A 19,004-nucleotide genomic window follows, 5' to 3' on the forward strand; every position below is an offset into this window, starting at 1 on the left:
CTGGGGTCCCGCCTTGCCTTGGACTTTTGATGACCGGGACCTCGTGTCTCGCTGCAGGGCTGTCCTGTGACATTTAGCCATGGGGCAGGCTCTTGTCCTCAGAATCCATTTTGCCACCCCTTGCCCTGTGGGATGCAGGTGGTTTGGGGTGAGGCAAGCAGTGCCGATGGGGGTCCACGCCAGCCCAGCGGGGGCTGCTGTTGGGTGTCATGCTTTCCCAGGGTCCCCAGCAAGGAAGGTTGGGAGGAAGCGGCTGGTTTGGCTTTTGGTAGCAAGTGACCTCGGGAGCCGTGGTGGTCCTCCATCACCTTCTACCAGCAAACTTCCACTCATCCGCCATGCCATGCAGTGCTGCTGCTTGTGGATCATGCTGTCACTGAATTACCGTGGTGGATTGTGATGTTTGGTTCCCCCCATTGCTTTAATGTTGCCTCCACAAAATTCTCACCTGGCTTTCCTTGCTCCTGCTTTATGTAACCCATCGGAATCATTTCAGGGTGGCCAAGAAGGTAAGTTGGAGAAAGTATTTGTGGTTGTGGTGACGTCTAGGACAACTGTGTTGAAAATGGGAGACTCTCTCCAAAGCCATTGGGCCCTGCTGAGCAAACGTGTTTGCCTGGAGCAGTATCAGAGCCTGTGCCACCCTGGTCACAGCCTTCTCCTGCCCTTGCCTCAGCTTTCCCTCTGCCGGCCACCCAGCCATGGTACCCTTGGCCTTGTCTTCCATGGGGGTTGTGTGAGGAGCACTGAGAGTCACCTCCCTGTTCCCATGAGCCTTGTGGGGTGGCCAGTACAGATGACAGCTGGAAACTGGACAAGGCCTGTTTGCTCTCGAGATACTTACTTGGTGACTGCACATCCTGACTTGCTGCAGAGGGAGACCCCTGAGATGTTTATAATATTGGAGTAAACATGGTGCCCAGCAACCAAGGACAGTAAGATGGGGCTTCATTTATCTATCCGTCCTTCATTCATTCATTCATCCATTCACTCACACTGGAGAGTAGTGAGGGTCTAGCTCAGTTGTCTTGAGGGAAGTCAGGATTTCAGACACTTTCAGTCACAGAAGCTTAATACATTGCAGAAAACCATGAAGAGTGAGGGGGGAAAAAAAGCTGTCAGATGCTTTGAGGCTGTTTTCATGTCAGGAGGATGGAGACAGGTTATCGCTCACACCAACTGTTTGAGGGGAGAACAGACTGCTGTTTGCCTAAGACTTTCTGTAGATATTTGTGGCCACTGGCCTTTCCCATGTGAGCATGGGAAGTTGGCTCCCTCTTCTGGGTTTCCAGTTGAAGTATGACAAAACCCCACAGGCAGGCTGAGGAGGGCACATGTCCTGAAGTTCAGTCCTCGGCGGCTAGTGAGCCTTTCATTTCACAACCTATAAGACACTGTCACCCAGCTCCAGCCATAGTGCGTTTTCTGAAGGAAAGCCAGGAGTCACCTTTTCCAAGCCCACAGTTAGGATGTGCAGTCTGTTGATGCACAGGTGTTGCAGGGGCAAGCAGAATGTCCAGGAAAAAAACATATATATGGATTGATGCCTGCTGCTTTTAGGAGTGCGTTATACACACGTGCCTTTGTCATGCAGTCCTTATGATACCCCTGGGAGGCCCAGGCATGACAGGCTTCTTCATTTCATCTTCATGAGGGGGGAAGGAACTTTCTGTCTGACCTTCCTCCCCAGGGAGGGCTGAGCCCAGGAGGGGCATCTGATGCCTAACCTCCAACAAAGAAGTGTTCCTTCTCTTTGCCTCCCACCCCTCCTCCTTTTTCTAGGACCTGTTGCATCTGTCATCTGCCTCCATAGTTGCTTTACAACTCTGAGGTATAATTGACATACAATAAACTGTGCACACTTAAAGTGTACAATTAGATATATTTTGATCTGTAAATACACCTGAGAAGCCATCATCACAGTCATGGTAATAGATATTTCCAAAAGTTTTTTCTTGTCCCATTGTAATCTTCCCTTCAGCCCACCCCCATCCCCAGGCAACTGCTGATTTACTGTCACTGTAGATTAATTTGCCTTTTCTAGAATTTTGTGAAATCATGCAGTATGTACTTTTTTGGCAGGGTGGTGTCTGGGCTCTTCTTTCATTAATATTTATTTTGAGATTCATGCATGTTGTATATATATGAATAGTTCATTCTTTTCTGTTGCTAACATTTAATTTTATGGATATACTACAATTTGTTTATCCATTCTTGTGTTGATGGACTTTTGGGTTGCTTAATAATCTGTCAAAATGTCTTCCAAGGTGATTATACCATGTTATACTCCCACCCCACCAGCAGTGTATGAGAGTTTCAGTTGTCCCACATTTTGATGAGCACTCCATGTGGTCAATCTTTTTTAATTTTAGCTATTATAATAGGTATGTAGTGGTATCTCATGGTGTTTTAAATTTGAATTTCCCTGATGGCTAATAGTGCTGAGCATTTTTTTCCCCCTTGGGTTCTTTGCCTAATTATTGAATTGAAAGAGATTTTTATATATTCTAGAGACAAGTCCTTTCTTAGATATATGATTCATGTATATTTTCTCCCAGTGGTGGCTTGCCTTTTCATTTTCATAACAGTGTCATCTTTTGAAGGGCAAAGATTTTCAATTTTGATGAAATCCAGTTTGTTTTCTCTATAGTTTGTACTTTTTGTTTCATATTACTAAAGTCTTTGCCTTTTAAACCCAAGGTCACTAAGATTTTCCTCCTGTGTTTTCTTCTGTATATTATGTAGTTTTAACTCTTATATTTAGGTTTATGATCCATTTTGTGTTAATTTTCGTATGTCTTATGAGATAGAGGTCAAGGATTTGATGTTTTGTTTCAGTGTTGTTGTTTTTTGCCTATGGCTATCCAGTTATTCCAGCACTATTTGTTGAAAGATTATTCGTTCACTTCTGAATTGCCTTACCACTATTGTTAAGAATCAGCTGCCCATGTATGTGTGGACCTGTTAAATGGACTCTACTCTGTTCCATTGATCTGTTTGTTTGTTTTTGCTCTAATACCACACTGTCTTGACTATATAATGTCTTAAAAATCAGATAATGGGGGCTTCTGATTTTCTTTTTTTCAAAGTTTGTTAGCTATTCTAGGACCTTTGCGTTTCCATATACATTTTAGAATCAACTTGTCAGTCTCTCCCAAAGACCCTGCTGGAATTCCGATTGGGATTGCATTGAATCTATAGATCAGTTTGGGGGAGAACTGACATCTTAACAATATTGACTCTTCCATGCTATTAACTTGGTATATCTTTCCATTAATTGAGGCCTCTCGTAGTGTCCCTCAGCCATGTTTGGTACTTTTCAGTGTTGAGGTCTTACATCTTTTGTCAAATTTATCTGTAAGTTCTTCATAGTTGTTTTTTTTTTAACATCTTTATTGGAGTATAATTGCTTTACAATGGTGTGTTAGTTTCTGCTGTATAACAAAGTGAATCAGCCATACATATACATATATCCCCATATCTCCTCCCTCTTGAGCCTCCCTCCCATCCTCCCTGTTCCACCCCTCTAGGTAGACACAAAGCACTGAGCTGGTCTCCCTGTGCTATGCAGCTACTTCCCACTAGCTATCTATTTTCTTCATAGTTTTAATTGCTATTGTAAATGGAATTGGTTTTTAAATTTTCAGTTTCTGAATGTTTGTTGCTTGCATATGGAAATACAGTGGAATTTTATATTGAACTTATATCCTGCCACCTTGCTAAACTCACTTATTCTTATTTTGTAGATTCTATAAGATTTTCTATATAGACTGTTCTGTTATTTGTGAATAAAGACAGTTTTACTTCCCCCTTTCCAAACTGGATGGTTTTTCTTCCTCCCTCCCTCCCTCCCTCCCTTTCTTTATCTCTTTTCCTTGCCTTATTGCACTAGCTGGAATCTCCTGATGAGACTGAATAGAAGTGGTGAGCACATGTCCTTGTTTTGTACCTGTTTCTGGGGGAAAACATTCAGCCCTTCACCATCATGTATGATGTTAGCCGTGGGTATTATCAAGCTGAGGAAGTTCTCTTCCACTCCTAGCCAACTGAGAGTTTTCATCAGGAATGGATGTTTAATTTTGTCAAATGTTTTTTCTACATCTATTGAAATGATCATAAGGCTTTTCATTTTTGGCCTCTTAATATGGCAGATAAAGTTGAGTTTTGAATGTTATCTGCCTCCCCCACTTTAATATCTAGTCTTTCTTTGCTATCTTCATTCCTGGTGTAGGCATGCAGAATTTTCCTCATCCAAATTGTTCCACTGTTCTCCCTTGAGCCAGCTGTTTCTGCCCTTGTCACCAATACGACTTGCTGATGGCCTGTTGTGTGGAGGCAGGTATGGGCTAACTGCACAGGATTAGGGTTAGGTTAGTAATGAAACTGTGGCCAGGTGTGTAATGGGCACCCTGGCTTCCTCATTGTGGAAGTGGCATAACACCTACTTTGGAAGTCTGTGGTCTCAGGAGAGAACCACTGTGTGGTAGGAGACAGAGGCCCGCCTGCCCACCCACCCAGGATGCTGGCTAGTAATGCCCAGGCAGTGGTTGCTGCCTGCCTGCCTGCCTCTCTCCAGTAACTTTAGAGCTTGCTCCTTCCTGGGGACTCTGACCTGCTCGGTGCTCCTTCCATGGAACCTAAAGAGCGCCCTTGTTTTCCTCAGACTGGCCTCTGCCCAGGATAGGAGCGTGTGGACACCTTTCTCTGTGAGCTGTGAAGCGTCGCACACACTGGGTATCTCAGAGGTAGCCTGGGCTCCTGGTGCGGTAGTTCTCAGACCTTGAGAGGGTCTCTGCTGCCGAGTGGGGGGTGAGGGGCTGGCTCGCCAACACCTCTCCCTCCTTTTCAACCCCAGTAGCGCTGGCATCTGTTTCTAGGATGGGATGGCCTCTAAGACCAATTTTTCATTAAAGTGTAGCATATATCCAGAAAAGTACACAAGTTGTAAGTATTACATCTCAGTGAACGTTTATGAAGTGAACATACCCTAGAAACCCCTACCCAGGTCATGGAATAGAGCTTCTCCCCAGAAGCCATTCTTGTTCCCTCTCCTAGTGTCTCTGCACCCCCAACTTCCCTGACTTCTGTCACCATGGACAAGTCTTGCCTGCTTTTGAGCTTCCAATCCAGTACAGAATGTATTCTTTTGTATCTGGCTTTTTCACTCAGCCTGTTTTGAGATTTATCTTTGATGTTGTGAGTAGCAGTAATGTGTTCATTCGACGTTGAATGGCTAGACCATGATTTAGTCATCCATTATACTGTTGGTGGCCACGTGGGTGGTTTTCAGATGGGGCTGTTCTGAATATGGCTGCTCTGACCATTCTCAGCACATGCATGCTCACATTTCTGTTGGTCCCTACCCCAGAGTGGAATTGCTGGGTCCTGGGGTATGAGTGTTCATCCTTACATGATGTTTGATACAGTGCACAGACTTACCTTCCTGTTCCATGTGACGATGTCCTTGGTCTTCTCCACGGTGGCCCCTGTTGCAGGAATGCCCACTGAGAAAGTCCCCATGCCCACTGCTGTTCTTCTAGCTCCACACAGAGCCCAGGGCAGCAGGTGGGGGAAAGAGGTGGCCTTGAACCTGATCCCTCTCAAGTCCCATGACAGGCTCTGTGGTGACCCACTTTCTTGAGCGCTTACTGTGTGCCAGCCAGGCCCTGTCCTGGGTGTTCATGTGTGTATCTCTTGTCCCCCTCCCAGGAGCCTGTAGGAAGCTTCTGTCATCTTCCCACTTAGTGGCTGAGGGAATAGGTGGGTGGGCTCAGAGCTCTCTGCTCAACTCCTGTGTACAGTCTTCTCTGGTGCTTTTTGCCCTGGAGCATGTGATATGGAGTTCACGCAGCCCATTAGACCATGTCCTGCCTGATGGTTGCTGTGTCATGTAGGACAGGCATACCCTCCCTCAATTACCTTTAGGGCCTGGTGAGTTTGCGGATCTCACAGATTCCTGTTCTGTGGAAGGTGACATGGGCTCCTCCGTACTTAACCCTGTGACTCACCAAATGACTTAACCAGTGTGGCCCCCACCCAGGCTCTGGCAGTTCCTGTTACTCTTTTCACATCCACCCAGCTCAGAACAGACATTGGTGACCCCGTGTGGAGTGCCCAGGAAAGTGAGGGCCACCAGACCCTGCGAGTCAGTCACGTGTCTGTAGCACACTCTTAACTGCTTACCACGGGAGTCCTGGTCATCGGTTGTGGGTGTGGTCACTTTTACCCATCTAGGCTTGGCAGCCTCAGGTTCTGGGACTAGTTCTGGGCTTGAGGCCCTCTGAGAAGGGGTATGTCCTTGGTTCTCTTCTCCATAGTCCTTCTCATGTCCTAAAGGAGCCTGCTTGATATCGCCACTTTGGTGCTCCTGGCCGCTCAGCTGAGCCTCAGTTGTGGTGCCTCACCTGTTACTTCTGTCCTTGCCACTGGCCATTTCTACATATGCCTCAGGACTGGGCCATAACCAGCCCTTCCTGCATCCTCCAGGCCTGCATTTGGTGACTTGTTGAGGGAAATTCTAGGATATCCCCTGTTCTCAGGATCCTATAGCAGCCCAGGAGCAGACTGGCAGACTTTTGGCGCCACACTAGGCACTGTGCTGCCTGAAGGGATCTTAGAAACCCCAGAGCGGCCTGGCGGACAGTGCACAGGACCCTCTCCTGGCCTGACCACTGTGGGCACAGTCTCCCAGGATGGTGGTCAGTGTGCCACTGAGGATCTACAAACACAGTCTGTGGTTTTCCCAACATTCCGCCCAGGCTTTCCGGCTGCCAGAGGGAGAGCTGGGCTCAGGTTGGTGGCTGGTCTTGCTTTAAGTCTTATTAGTTGGACCAGCATTGGAAGCCAGGTCTGGCCCGGCTGCTTCTCTGCCCAGCCCCGGCTGCTTCTCTGCCCAGCCCCGGCTGCTTCTCTGCCCAGCCACAGCACCAGGCGTTTTTCACCGGCAGCACAAGAGTGCACTGCTGTCACCTCGCTGTTTCACTTAGCACTCTCTTGGAGGTTGGCCCCATCACTTCCTAAAAAGCTGGTTTGTTCTAGTTTTGGATCGCCTGTATTCTACGTGTGTGTGGGCCGAGCACTGTGTGTGCCCCTCCCCTGGGCGTCGGGTGTTTCGTCTTGCGCAGCTAGTATTCTTACTGGCTGTTCCCACGAGAGCACGGCTGAGAGGGAGGAAACCTCACCCGGCGTGCTGTCATCAGATGCACTGCCACCTGGACCCTTCTGCGAGCATGGATGCAGATAGAAAACGCTCTGCTTGGCTTTCTGACTATCCAGTTGTATCAGTGTAGGAATGAACCAGCTCCCAGATGACATGTTGAGAGCTCTTGTGCTCTCAGAAAGGGCTGAATTACAACAAGAATTGTATGTTGACCTGATTCAGAGTTCAAGAGCATTTAAGTTTGTAGTTTTGTTGGGAAGAGCTGCTGGGACAGTTGAGAGAGAGGACCAGCACTGTGGAGAGGGCCCTTTCTCACCTCTGCAAGCCTCTCGGAGAGGTCCCACGGATGGTAGCCGCTCATGGCTGCTGTCCTAGGCCCTGGGCTTCCTCTTCCTGGGCTGCTCATTAGGTGCAAGCAGTGCCCTGCCTGCTGCCTCTGGGCCAAGTTGCAGCTGCAATCGGCTGCTCTGGCCATGGGCGCTCTGCGGGCTGTGAGTGTACAACAGTCAGGGCCACGCAGGCAGCGGCCATCCTCCAGCTGTGGATGCTCCTGGGGAGCAGATGGGCCCCACCGATGAGGAAATGCTTTTGTGCTTTTGCAAGTGGTGAGCTTGGTGGCTGCGGCTGAGACACAGCCCCTGCCCCAGTGTCGTTCTTCCTCTCAGAAGCCGTGAATGAGAGAAACTTCACCCTTGTGAGTGCGAGATTCCCATGGGGTCCTGGCAGAGGAAGGCAGCTTTGCCAGGCAGGGCGCTGGCATGACACCTGCCTGAGGGAGGTTCCCCTGGCTCCTGCCTGGCTGTGGTACCAGGCAAGGCAGAACAGGGCCAGGAGGCTGCACCTTCCGACCTGAGAGGTAGAATCAAGGCACATTGACTTCTTTTCCTCGCTCAGGGAGATGGGGTGGGACACGGGCTGGTCACCGCCAGGCTCTCTGGGAGATGCAGGCACCGCCTCTTGCACTGACTTGCAGTAGAAGCAGTTAGAGTCACAGAATAGCACCCACCTTGGGAACATGTGGAGTTCATCAGAAGCGGGAAGACTTGCTGTGGCTGAAAAGAGTGAGACTGGAACCAAATCACAGATACGCACTCGCCTGGCAAAGCCTCTTTCATCCACGTGGACACGACTGACGCCCACTGTGTGGCTTGCAGGGCACAGTGACTCAGCCAAGGATGGCCTTACAATGCTCAGCACATTGAAAGCCTCGAGGTTTGCTTGCTTCTGGGTGCCATCTGTGTCGTGTTTTGGTTTGGAAGGACAGCTTGCTTGCTGATGAACACTTCCAAAGCCTTTCGAGCTAAGTGGGTTTTGTAAATTCTAGTCTAGACTATTCTGCTTTAAAAAGAAAAAGAAAAAAAAGTGACTTACACATGGTTGGTTTTAAAGCGAACTAGTTTTTGCTGCTGACCCGGCGGGCTTTGAGCCCACTGAAGGAGTTGGTGTGGGCTGTGCTGCATAGATGCAGGGCCACAGTGTGGTCAGGGCCTGGCTAGACAGGCGGGGTGAGTCCATCCTCAGTGTGTGCCATTTCCTTCCAGGGCCTGGCAGGGAGAGGCTCCAGTGCCATTGTCATTTACCAAGTGTCCTGCAGCTTAGGGCAAGCGTTGAGGGTGGGCTCAAGCCCCTGATGTTGTGGGTGGGCGTGGGGACCTCTCTGGCTCCAGTGCACCCTGGGGATAGACAGAGGCAGCCTGGCCATCCATAGGTGCTGCTGGGCATGAAGCCAGCCCTGTGTGGAACTCTTGTAACCTGTGCATTTCCCTGCTGTGGCAAGTCGGGGAGAGTATGTGGGTGGGATGCCAGCATCACCAGCCTGGTGGTGTCTGGGTGCCCTCCCTCACCCTACCTAGTAAAGCACCAGCTGGGCCGTGTGTGTTGGGCAGACCCTGTGCCAGGCTAGCATAAAGCCACACTCCACTGCCTTCTAGCTGCGTGGTGAGCACTGGACCTCTTTTACCTTCCTGGACCCTCAGTTTTTTCTTATCTGTAAAGTAGAGTTTCAAGGGAGAAAAGCTAGAGACCTTGGCCCCTGGAGGAACCCAACAAGTAGAGGTCCTGTGAAGAGTCAGGCTGGGTGGGCCGGCCCTGGCTTACTGCCCTTGAGTCTCACCAGTGCTTGGACTTGGGGAGTACAGGGTTTCCTCTTTGCCACCAGGGCTGCACAGGTCCAGCTTAATTAGTGAGAGATTGGGGATTTCGGGTGGAGCAGGAGCCCTTGATGCCTGGAGAAAAGGGAGCAGTGAGCAAGGGGCCTTGCGGACTCCAAAGAAGTCTCAGTTCCTTGTTTCACATCAGGGCTGGAAATCCCCCACAGGGTGGTAATTACTCAGGGCCTGGGCCTATCCCCTGAATTACCACGAGGAGGAGGCTGGTCAGTGGTGGGTCTGTCCCCCCTGAGCCGTCCCCACCTCTGCACGTGGATCCAGGTTCAGACCACTGAACCAGTTCACAGAACAGTTTTCAGACGTGTGATGTGGGAGTGGTGGCATCCTGCACTGTGTAGTCCACACTTTTACCCAGGCTGCTTCTGAGGGCTGCTGTCCTGCCTTGGTCCTGTCACCTGTGCGTGTCCAGCGCCCCTTCCTTCCTCCCGTGAGTTGAGCAGCAAATGTCGTGGGTTAGGCTGGCTGGAGTAGTGACTTAGCAAGTGATGAGGGGCTCACTAGAAGGTAGGCCTTGCTGCTTCCCCGCCTGCCCTTGGTTCTCACGTGGTGGGAGGTCTGCATAAGAACCCTGGGAACTGGGTCAGTGGTGAGGAGCGTTCCCTCCCCGCCTCCCAGCGTGTGCCCCTGGGCGTCCCTGAGGTGTGAGTGAGGACAGTTTGAGGAGGGTTCTTTCTCTCCTCTCCCTGAGCCGGCCTGGAGGAGGTCAGTTTAGGGGGTGTCCGTGTGTTCCATGTGGAGACACTGGCTGCTTCACCTCCTTTCTGCCTGGGATGGTTGTTCGTTCGCTTTCCTTTCTGACCATGGATACCTGATTGTCCCTCATGAATCTCCAGTCTAGGATCCGCAAGCACTCGGCGCAGTAGTGACAGAGTCAGTTCCACCAGTGGTCACCAGCTGACTGTGTTCACCTGGGCCACACCCTGGGCTGCCCACTGACTTCCTGCCCTGCCTTTGCTCTGCTCTGAGTGCTCCCCCGCTGCCTGGCTCACCTCACCTGCGCCCTGCCCTTCCAGAGTAGCCCTCCCCGCTCCTGACACCTCCCTCTGCAGCGCCAGCCCTGAGCACATTTAGGCACTTGTGTGCACAGGGGCAGACATCACCACCCTGGGACGGTATTTACTTGCAATAAAGAGGCCAGTCAAATAATGAAAGTAAGTGGGCTGGGACAGTGAGCAGTTCACATGGGAAGTCAGCATTAGTAGAAAGGAGGTGACATTTGGCTTCACTAATTATTGAGGAAATTCACATTAATCTGTATCTGTTGAAGGAGCCCTAATGAGAAGATGAGGCTGCAGGTGTTCAGATGTCCCTCATGTGTGAATTCTGCCCTTTTGGGGAAAGCTGTTTGGCATATAGTTTTGAGCGGTGGTTTTTTTGTTTATTAGTTTTGGTTTGACTTCATTCCCTGGGAATGAATCCCAAGGGAGATATCCAAAGGACAGAAGGGCCACAGATGTGCCAGGCTATTCCTGACAGCAGGAGGGTGTGAGTGACCCTTGAGCACTATGACCTGTAGAGCTGCCCCAAAGCCCTCTTTGAGAGCAGTGCCTGGGAGTAGCTCAGAGGCTTCCTCCCCACACAGTAATGGCATGGTCTCTGCTGTGATCGTGAGTGAGTGTATTTTCAGACAGATGGGTGCCAGGAAGGACCTAGCAACAGGGTGGCCTGTTGGGGTAGTGGGAGCAGTTTAGCTCCCACAGTGGCTGAAGTTAATGGAAGGCAGGTTGTGTAGCCAGCTTACTTCCCCTGGGTCTGTTCGTCCTCCTGGCCTCCTGACTTATGCCACTGTCTTTGCTCTGGACCCCTCTCCCCTCTCCAGGGCTTTGGTGCCATTTCACCATCTCCTGAGGTGTTGGGGCTTCTCCTGTCCACCCTGGGAGGCCCTGCTCAGATGCTGCCCTCACCACAGGTACCCCTGGCCTGCCTGGTACCTGACACCCATCTCCCTGCCCCACGGGTCCTGTGCTGGACTTTTTATAGGCCTGGAGCCTGGATGGGAGCCTCCCCTTGGCTATCTATATCTGAGCCTTGGCGTCCCTGCTATGCACAGGGTCCTCTCATCGAGGGTGGGAGGCAAGGGCCACAGGCTGCCGGGGTGTCACTGTCTGCTGTGTCTGAGGCCGGAGGCCCAACCTGGCACTGCATAGACCCCAGGACTCCTGCCTGTTTGGTGTGGTGAGGGCAGGGCTTGGTCCACTTCCTGGTCCCAAGGGCCTGACTGCCTCCAGAATGCCAGGTGATGCTCCCCACACAGTGCTCAGTGCCCTTGCCATCATGGCCAGAGTGGGGGCCAGAGCGGAGCCAGAGGGATGAGCCCCCAGGGGTCCTGAACTTCAACGCAGCAGGGGCAGAAAGAAGAAGGCAGAGGACGTAGCACTTTCCACGGGGCCGAGAGCCTGAGAGCCTCCTCAAAGCCGAAAGCCTCTCTTGCACACCCGCCCGAGTGCAGGAGCTGCTCAGCTGTGACAGTGGGGCCCGCAAGCCTTACCGCATCCCCGCCCCTGTGCAGCTTCCAGGAGGGTCTCCAGCTGTGTGAGGTCTACAGTGCCAGCTTGCTGCCAGCCCCTAGGGTTGCTCAGGTGTTCTGCCTCCCCCCTCCTGTCTGGCAGCAGGACAGTGTCTGCCCAAGGACAAGGACACTCTGTGCCGCTGGGCTCGCTCTGCGGGGATTGCTGGTTCATAAGTTTGTGGGGACCCAGGGCTCTAAATATACCAGGGTGAGGTCACTGGAGTGGAGACAGGCCATGTGGCAAGCCCAGGACCCTGTCAGGGCCAGAACCCCAGGGCTGGGGACAGGGAGAGGGTGGCCTCGTCCCTGTGGGACTGGCCTCCTCACTGCCCAGTCTGTATTTTTCTTGGATATTAGTGCTTTGGGGCTCCTAAGAAATCTTTGTCTACCCCAAGGTTGAAAAGGTATTCTCCTGTTTATTCTAGAAGCCTTAGAGTTTTTGCTTTCACATTTAGGTCTGGGATTCATTTTGAGTTAATTTTTGAGTGTGCTGTGATGCTTGGTGTAATTGGAATCAACAATATGTATTTTCTGTGACTTTTCATCCTTCGTGGTTTGAACTTCACCTTGTTAATGCACTGAAGCTGCAGTGTGCTCATTTCTAGTGCTCTTGAATTTCTCAGTCTGTTCCTTCAACTCCTGGAAGACATTGGTGTCGTTATAACATATGACCACATGACCCACACCTTTCTGTGCCATCCCCATTCATTAAGTGTGATGGTAATAATAGTACCTTCCCCTTGAGGTTGTGATAATTCAACAAGGTAGTGCTATGTGGAAACAGGCCTTGGTAGAACAGGGCCTGGCTCGTAGCAAGTATCGTGTGAGGGATAGAATTGCTTGGTCATGAGATATGCACGTGTTTGATTTGACTAGACACAGCCCCATCGCTCCCCAGAGTTGGCTGCACCCCAGAACTACCTGGTATTGTCAGACCCCATTTCTACCTGTCAGGTGTGTATGCAGTGTAGCAGTCACTGGTGGGTTCGGTCTGCATCTGCTGATGACTAAGAGAGTTGAGCACTGCTGCACGATCTCCTGTTTTGTCCAGTTCCTATTCGTGTCTCCTGGCCCAAGTTCTCTGTATGCTCCAGATGGAACCTCGGGGCCCTGTGGCATTGGTCTTCTCCCACTTTGACTTTTGCTCTCCTTGTGGTGTCTTTAGATGAACTCTGGAGATCTCATTAATTTAACTAAATTGATTAGATTATTATGTATGGCTCTTTTCAACTTGGTGCACTTTATTTGATACATCTTTCAACCTCCCATCAGATGGCAGATTTGAGTGCATCTCCCATATGAAGGGGAATCTTGTTTCATAAACACAGTGAATCTCAGTTGTGTGACAGCCACTTGGACAGGTGGGCGTGTCCATAGACAGGCTCATGGTAAACTGGTCACCATGCACTAGAGGAGGCAGACTGGAGGGTGTGCACTGGGTGCCATGCTGGCCCCTGGGAGCAGGTAGGAGGCTGCACGAGGTGGGGGCTTTGGTGATGCTGGCTCCACTGGCTCTCGGGAAAGGGAGCATTCTAGAGCAGGCTGGCATGGGGAGAAGTGCCTGGGGTCTGACCAGTAGCTCTTGTTTTGCAGATCCGGAACATGGTGGCGGTGCAGGAAGTCATCTCCAGCCTGGAGAAATACCCCATTACCAAAGAGGCACTGGAGGTGAGCATTTCTGGCCTGAACACTAGGGAGGGCAGTGAGGGCCGGGCCTGGGCTGCCCCAACCCAGGTCTTTCCTGGCTTCTTGGAGCCTCAGAGACTTTGCTCACTGGCCCAGTGGGTCCTTAAGAGGAGTGAGGGGGGCATGCCCTCCTGGCCTGCACTGTGCCAGCCCACAGCACATGCTCCAAGAGTACCATCTTCCCACAGGCACTGCAGGAAATGGGTGGCTTTAGTCTGGGGTCCCCTTCTCTGCAGGAGGCCCTGCACACCCTGGGGTGCATGCCCAGCAGAGGTTCCAGTGAGTGACGCTGGCTCAGGGCCCTCTGTTTGCTGTTGCCTTTGCCACAACGTGCTCCCCCAGGATGCTTTGCAGTAGCCTTAAATGGTCCGTCCACAGCCTCCAGGAGTTGGGAGCCTGTGAGATGATGCTTCTGAGACTGCCGTCTCTGGGACCATAAGGTCTGAGGACTTGGGAGTTGAGAATTTAAATGTCACAAGGGACCCAAAATCCTCGTAGGTTTTGTGTCTGGGAGGCCAGTGGTTTAGGGGCCAGTGGGGTCATTTCAGAGACATGGGGCCCTTCCCCCCATTTCTGTCTCAGCTCCCTTTTCATGGGGTGTCCCTGTCCTAAAAGTGTGTCATCGTCTCTCTCTGGCTGTAGGAAACCCGACTTGGGAAGCTCATCAACGACGTCCGCAAGAAGACGAAGAACGAGGAGCTCGCCAAGCGGGCCAAGAAGCTGCTGCGGAGCTGGCAGAAGCTCATCGAGCCCGTGCACCAGAATGAGGCTGCACTGCGGGGGCTGGCGGGTGCCCCCGGCTCGGCCAACGGGGGCGCCCATAACTGCCGGCCAGAGGCAGGGGCGGGCGGCCCGCCCAAGAGCATCCATGACCTGAAGAACCGCAATGACATCCAGAGGCTGCCCGGGCAGCGGCTGGACAGGCTGGGCAGCCGCAAGCGCCGGGGGGACCAGCGCGACCTCGGTCACCCTGGGCCACCTCCCAGGGTCTCCAAAGTGAGCCACGACTCCCTGGTAGCCAACTCGTCCCCCCTTCCCACCAATGGGATCAGTGGGAGCCCTGAGAGCTTCCCCGGCCCCCTGGACAGCAGCGGGCACGTGGGCCCCGAGGGCAGCCGCCTGGAGCACAGCGAGAATGACAAGCACAGTGGCAAGATCCCCGTCAATGCCGTGAGGCCACACACCAGCTCCCCGGGTCTGGGCAAGCCCCCCAGGCCCTGCCTGCAGACGAAGGCTGTGGTGCTGCAGCAGCTGGACAGGGTGGACGAGACTCCAGGTCCCCCCCACCCCAAGGGGCCGCCTCGCTGCTCTTTCAGTCCCCGGAACTCACGGCACGAGGGCTCCTTTGCCCGGCAGCGGAGCCCGTACACATACAAGGGCTCCATGCCCAGTCCCTCGCCTCGGCCCCAGTCACTTGATGCCACACAGGTGCCGTCACCGCTTCCGCTGGCCCAGCCGTCCACGCCCCCCGTGCGGCGGCTCGAGCTGCTGCCCAGCGCAGAAAGCCCGGTGCGCTGGCTGGAGCAGCCTGAGGGCCACCAGCGGCTCGCGGGGTCGGGCTGCAAGGCAGGGCTGCCACCGGCCGAGCCCCTCCTGCCCCGGGCAGGCTTCTCCCCGGACTCCTCCAAGGCAGACAGCGATGCTGCCTCCTCCGGTGGCTCGGACAGCAAAAAGAAGAAGAGGTACCGGCCTCGTGACTACACGGTTAACTTGGACGGGCAGGTGGCCGAGGCAGGTGTCAAGCCTGTCCGGTTAAAAGAGCGGAAGCTCACCTTTGACCCCATGACGAGACAGATCAAACCTCTGACCCAGAAAGAGCCAGTGCGGGCCGACAGCCCTGTGCACACGGAGCAGCCGAGGACAGAGCTGGACAAGCCCGAGGCCAAGGCCAGCCTCCAGAGCCCTTTTGAACAGACGAACTGGAAGGAGCTGTCGCGCAACGAGATCATCCAGTCCTACCTGAGCCAGCAGAGCAGCCTGCTCTCGTCGTCGGGTGCACAGACCCCGGGCGCTCACCACTTCATGTCCGAGTACCTGAAGCAGGAGGAGAGCACTCGGCGCGGGGCCCGGAAGCCGCACGTGCTGGTGCCTCACAGCCCACCCACGGACCTCCCAGGGCTAAGCCGTGAGGTCACGCAGGACGATCTGGACAGGATCCAGGCCCATCAGTGGCCGGGGGTGAACGGGTGTCATGACACACAGGGTAACTGGTATGACTGGACGCAGTGCATATCGCTCGACCCGCACGGCGACGACGGGCGGTTGAACATTCTGCCTTATGTCTGCTTGGACTGACTGGCCTGTCGGGCTCTAAGTGCATTCCCACCTTGCAGTCAGCCATAGAGCCCGGCGCCTCCAGTGGTTGGGAATCCGGAGGGTGGGGGGAGGTCCGGCCTGGGGTGGGAGGGAGAGGGAACGAGAGTCTCTAGGTCTCTCTGTGCTCTTCCCTCAAAATTCTCCTTCTTTTGTGAAATGCTGCTACCAGTTTACTAACAAAATTGCAAAGGAAGGACCGCGTGGAAGGAAGGCCAGCAAAGTGAGTTCAGAACTCTATAGCAAACTAGCTATAAAAAGCGTTAGCCCCCCACCCCGGAAGAGGTGTGGACGCTTCCCAGCCCCCGGTGAGCTGGGACCTCAGTTGCAGGCAGGCACAGAAAACCTGTGGAAGAGGTTACCTTTAACACAGCAACAGAAGCACGCATCTCATCTCTGCATTTTCTGTTTTTTAACATGGCCCTGAGTGTTTGAGGCAGTGGGCAACGCTGTGGCCTCTGTTTGCACCCCACCTGGCCAGCTTTTCCATCATGGTGCCAGAAGCTTCTCAGCTGTAGCGAGCTGCTGGCATCAGGCAGGCCAGCTTGCCAGCCAGTTTGACCCATGCTCCCTGGGCGTCCACACATTTGTATCTGGTTTCAGTTACAACCCAATTTTTAAAGAAATGCTGCAAAAATTTAAGTTTTCTGGAGTTTATTTTACCCCCCTCTTCCATCTGACCATCAAACGAATAACGTTCCTTGTTCCTCCCTCTTCATTTTCCCCTTCCTGCACATATCTAGAAAAGTTCACCTTTCTAGAGTCTCCTCCCCAGAAAACACAAAAGTAACCGTGGGTGCTACTGGTGTGTAAGCTGTACTGTTGGGTGAGAAGAGACCTGTCTGTACGCTGGAAACACTCATAACCATTCCTTTAGATTCGTTTGCCTTATGGTTATTTGTCATAAACGCGATTTGCAAAAACAAGGAGCCTTAGTGAATGTACAGTACCTAGACTTCTGTGTTCTCAGGACGCAGAAGGGAGCAACTTTGCTATTTGGTCCAGTAAATGGACACCTTGTGATATAAATGTGGAAATAAAAAAAAAAAAACATTTGCACAAACCAGTCTGAGAACTGTTTTTAATTTGGTCCTTTACAGCCATATCAGCCCTTTCTGGATTCTGGATTAGCCAAGACCTGGACCCCATATCCACGGTTCAGGCCCCACAGCTAGCCAGACCATGGGGAGGTGGGCAGGGCAAAGTCACAAAGTCAGCCTATTAGCCTTCTGCATGGAGACTGACCTCACCTTGCCTTTCATTCACTCAGGGCCAAGATGCCTCTCCCATCTCTAGAGTCACCTGCTAGCTTTGGGTGACAGAACAAGGGGCCACATCTGTCTCCATCCAGACCTCATCTTCCCCAGAAAGAAGCCCTCCCAAGCCGGCTCCACAACCCAGGTCTCACTGACCTTGTCTTAACCCCCTAAAATATTTGTAGTTCTTAAATGGCATGGCTCCAAGCTGTGTTTGGCAGCCTAGCCCTTGGCCCTAGCTAGCCCCAGGCTGCCAGCTCCCCATGCAGGCCTGGGGCTGTCTTACTGTCTGGCTGGGGCTGACTTTTTAAAAAATAACTTTTCTTCCTTGACTTCCTTGATAATCTTTTAATTCGTCCCCCTTGTCTCTGAAACTGTATGCTTCGGCTTTCTAGTTTTTTTCACTCTGGAATAGGTCTTGTCCATATCTACTTAATTTCACAGGTAAGGAAGCAGCTACCCCTTTAGAGGGGCAGCCCCACAGGGCAAACCATGGGGTCCAGGAACATTCAGTCAACCCAGAACCACAGTTTCAGAGCCAATGGGGAATTCTGACATAGCCGTGGTGCAGGACACACCCACTCCTAGAAAAAGTAGGTGAAGTAACTTCAAGGGCAGTGTGAGGTTGAACTCTGCCCCTGCCGTCTACCATCTGTATGGATCTGGGCTAATCACTTTACTGCTGTGCACCTGTCCCCATTTGGGAGCTGCAAGTGCTACCCCAGAGTTGTGAGGACTAAATTAAATCATCAGACTTTAGGGTGGAAAAAAGGAAAGCATGTCAGCAGGACCATTTGTGCTGTGGAGTAACTAGTTTCCTAAGTCCACTGTGCCTGTTTTCTCACTTTGTAATATGGCCAGCTGACATGTGGGTATCCTGAGGGTGACATTATTCTTGTGACAAAGGGTCACAGGCACAGCTGGAAACTATTAGGGTGCAGGTTGGCATCCCATGAGCCTGTCCTTCTCTCAGGCCTAGGCTTTGAGGGAGGTCACTGCTCCCCCACCCCCTCCAGGGACCACCTGTCCTGTGTCTGAGTATCTGGTCAGCCCTAGGGTACAAATATTGCCTGCCTTTGAGAACACAAGGCTAAGCTAAGACCTGCCACCAACATTTGGGGATCAAGTTGGGCTGTCACTTTTTAATTTGCCAAGTAAGGACACAGTAGAAGGAAATTTTAACATTCCCTATCCCCCCAAAAGTTGGAAGTACATGATTTTTCGAACAAAGTCCTTCAGTATAAGATCATCTTGCTGAAAACACCGTTTTGTTTTCCTCCGTTGCGGCTTGGGGCTGCTCTATCCCAGCCGGTCCTTGGGCGTCAGCAGTCGGGGCCAGCATCACGCCCCTCCCTCCTGCAGATCCCCTAGAGACAGGTGCCCGAGGAGGCTGCCATTATCACGGCTCCCAAATTGGCCGGAGGATCTAAGCCACGTCGCTTCCCTTCTCTGGGCTTCGGTCCGTCAGTCGGTGAAATGAAGATGGTAATACCATCTTCGTTTCACCGCACAGCGCACATCGAGTTCCCAGAACGTGCTCCGGGGCGCTCTGAGGTTGGCCCCTCTGTTGGAGTCCAGCCACGGGAGTTCGCTCCCGGTTTGCAGAAAGAATTTGGCCCAAGGAGAGGTTTTTACAATTCGGTTTCTCTCCCCGAAAGGTCTGGTCTTTTACCTTCGTTGTCCGCCGCCGGCCATCAGGAATCTGGCTGGGGGGCGCCGATGCAGCCCGGACATCGAGGTTTGACCCACGAACTCGATCGCCCGCTCACGGACACCGACGTGGCGGGGCCTAACGCTCCCGCCCGCCCCTCCTGCTTGTGCTCTGGGCCCCCGTCCCCGGTCCCCCGGGCCACCCCACCGCTTGAAGAGCCCTTGTGGCTTTACGGTCCCCGTTCCTTCCTTCCGCTTCCGGG

The 19,004-nt window shown here is 52.6% G+C and overlaps 1 protein-coding gene across 1 annotated transcript in view; it reads left to right on the plus strand.

The window, feature by feature from the left end:
- Positions 1–16,898, plus strand: part of MED26 (mediator complex subunit 26) — a 39,385-nt gene extending 22,487 nt beyond the window's left edge. The window contains exons 2-3 of the mRNA XM_004277596.4: positions 13,430–13,504; positions 14,165–16,898. Of these exons, the coding sequence (XP_004277644.1) occupies positions 13,430–13,504; positions 14,165–15,817 (1,728 nt within the window). The 3' untranslated portion in view covers positions 15,818–16,898. The remainder of the gene's footprint in view (positions 1–13,429; positions 13,505–14,164) is intronic.
- Positions 16,899–19,004: the final 2,106 nt, after the last annotated feature.

This window comes from Orcinus orca, chromosome 3, assembly GCF_937001465.1.
Source record: "Orcinus orca chromosome 3, mOrcOrc1.1, whole genome shotgun sequence".
Lineage (NCBI taxonomy): Eukaryota > Metazoa > Chordata > Mammalia > Artiodactyla > Delphinidae > Orcinus > Orcinus orca.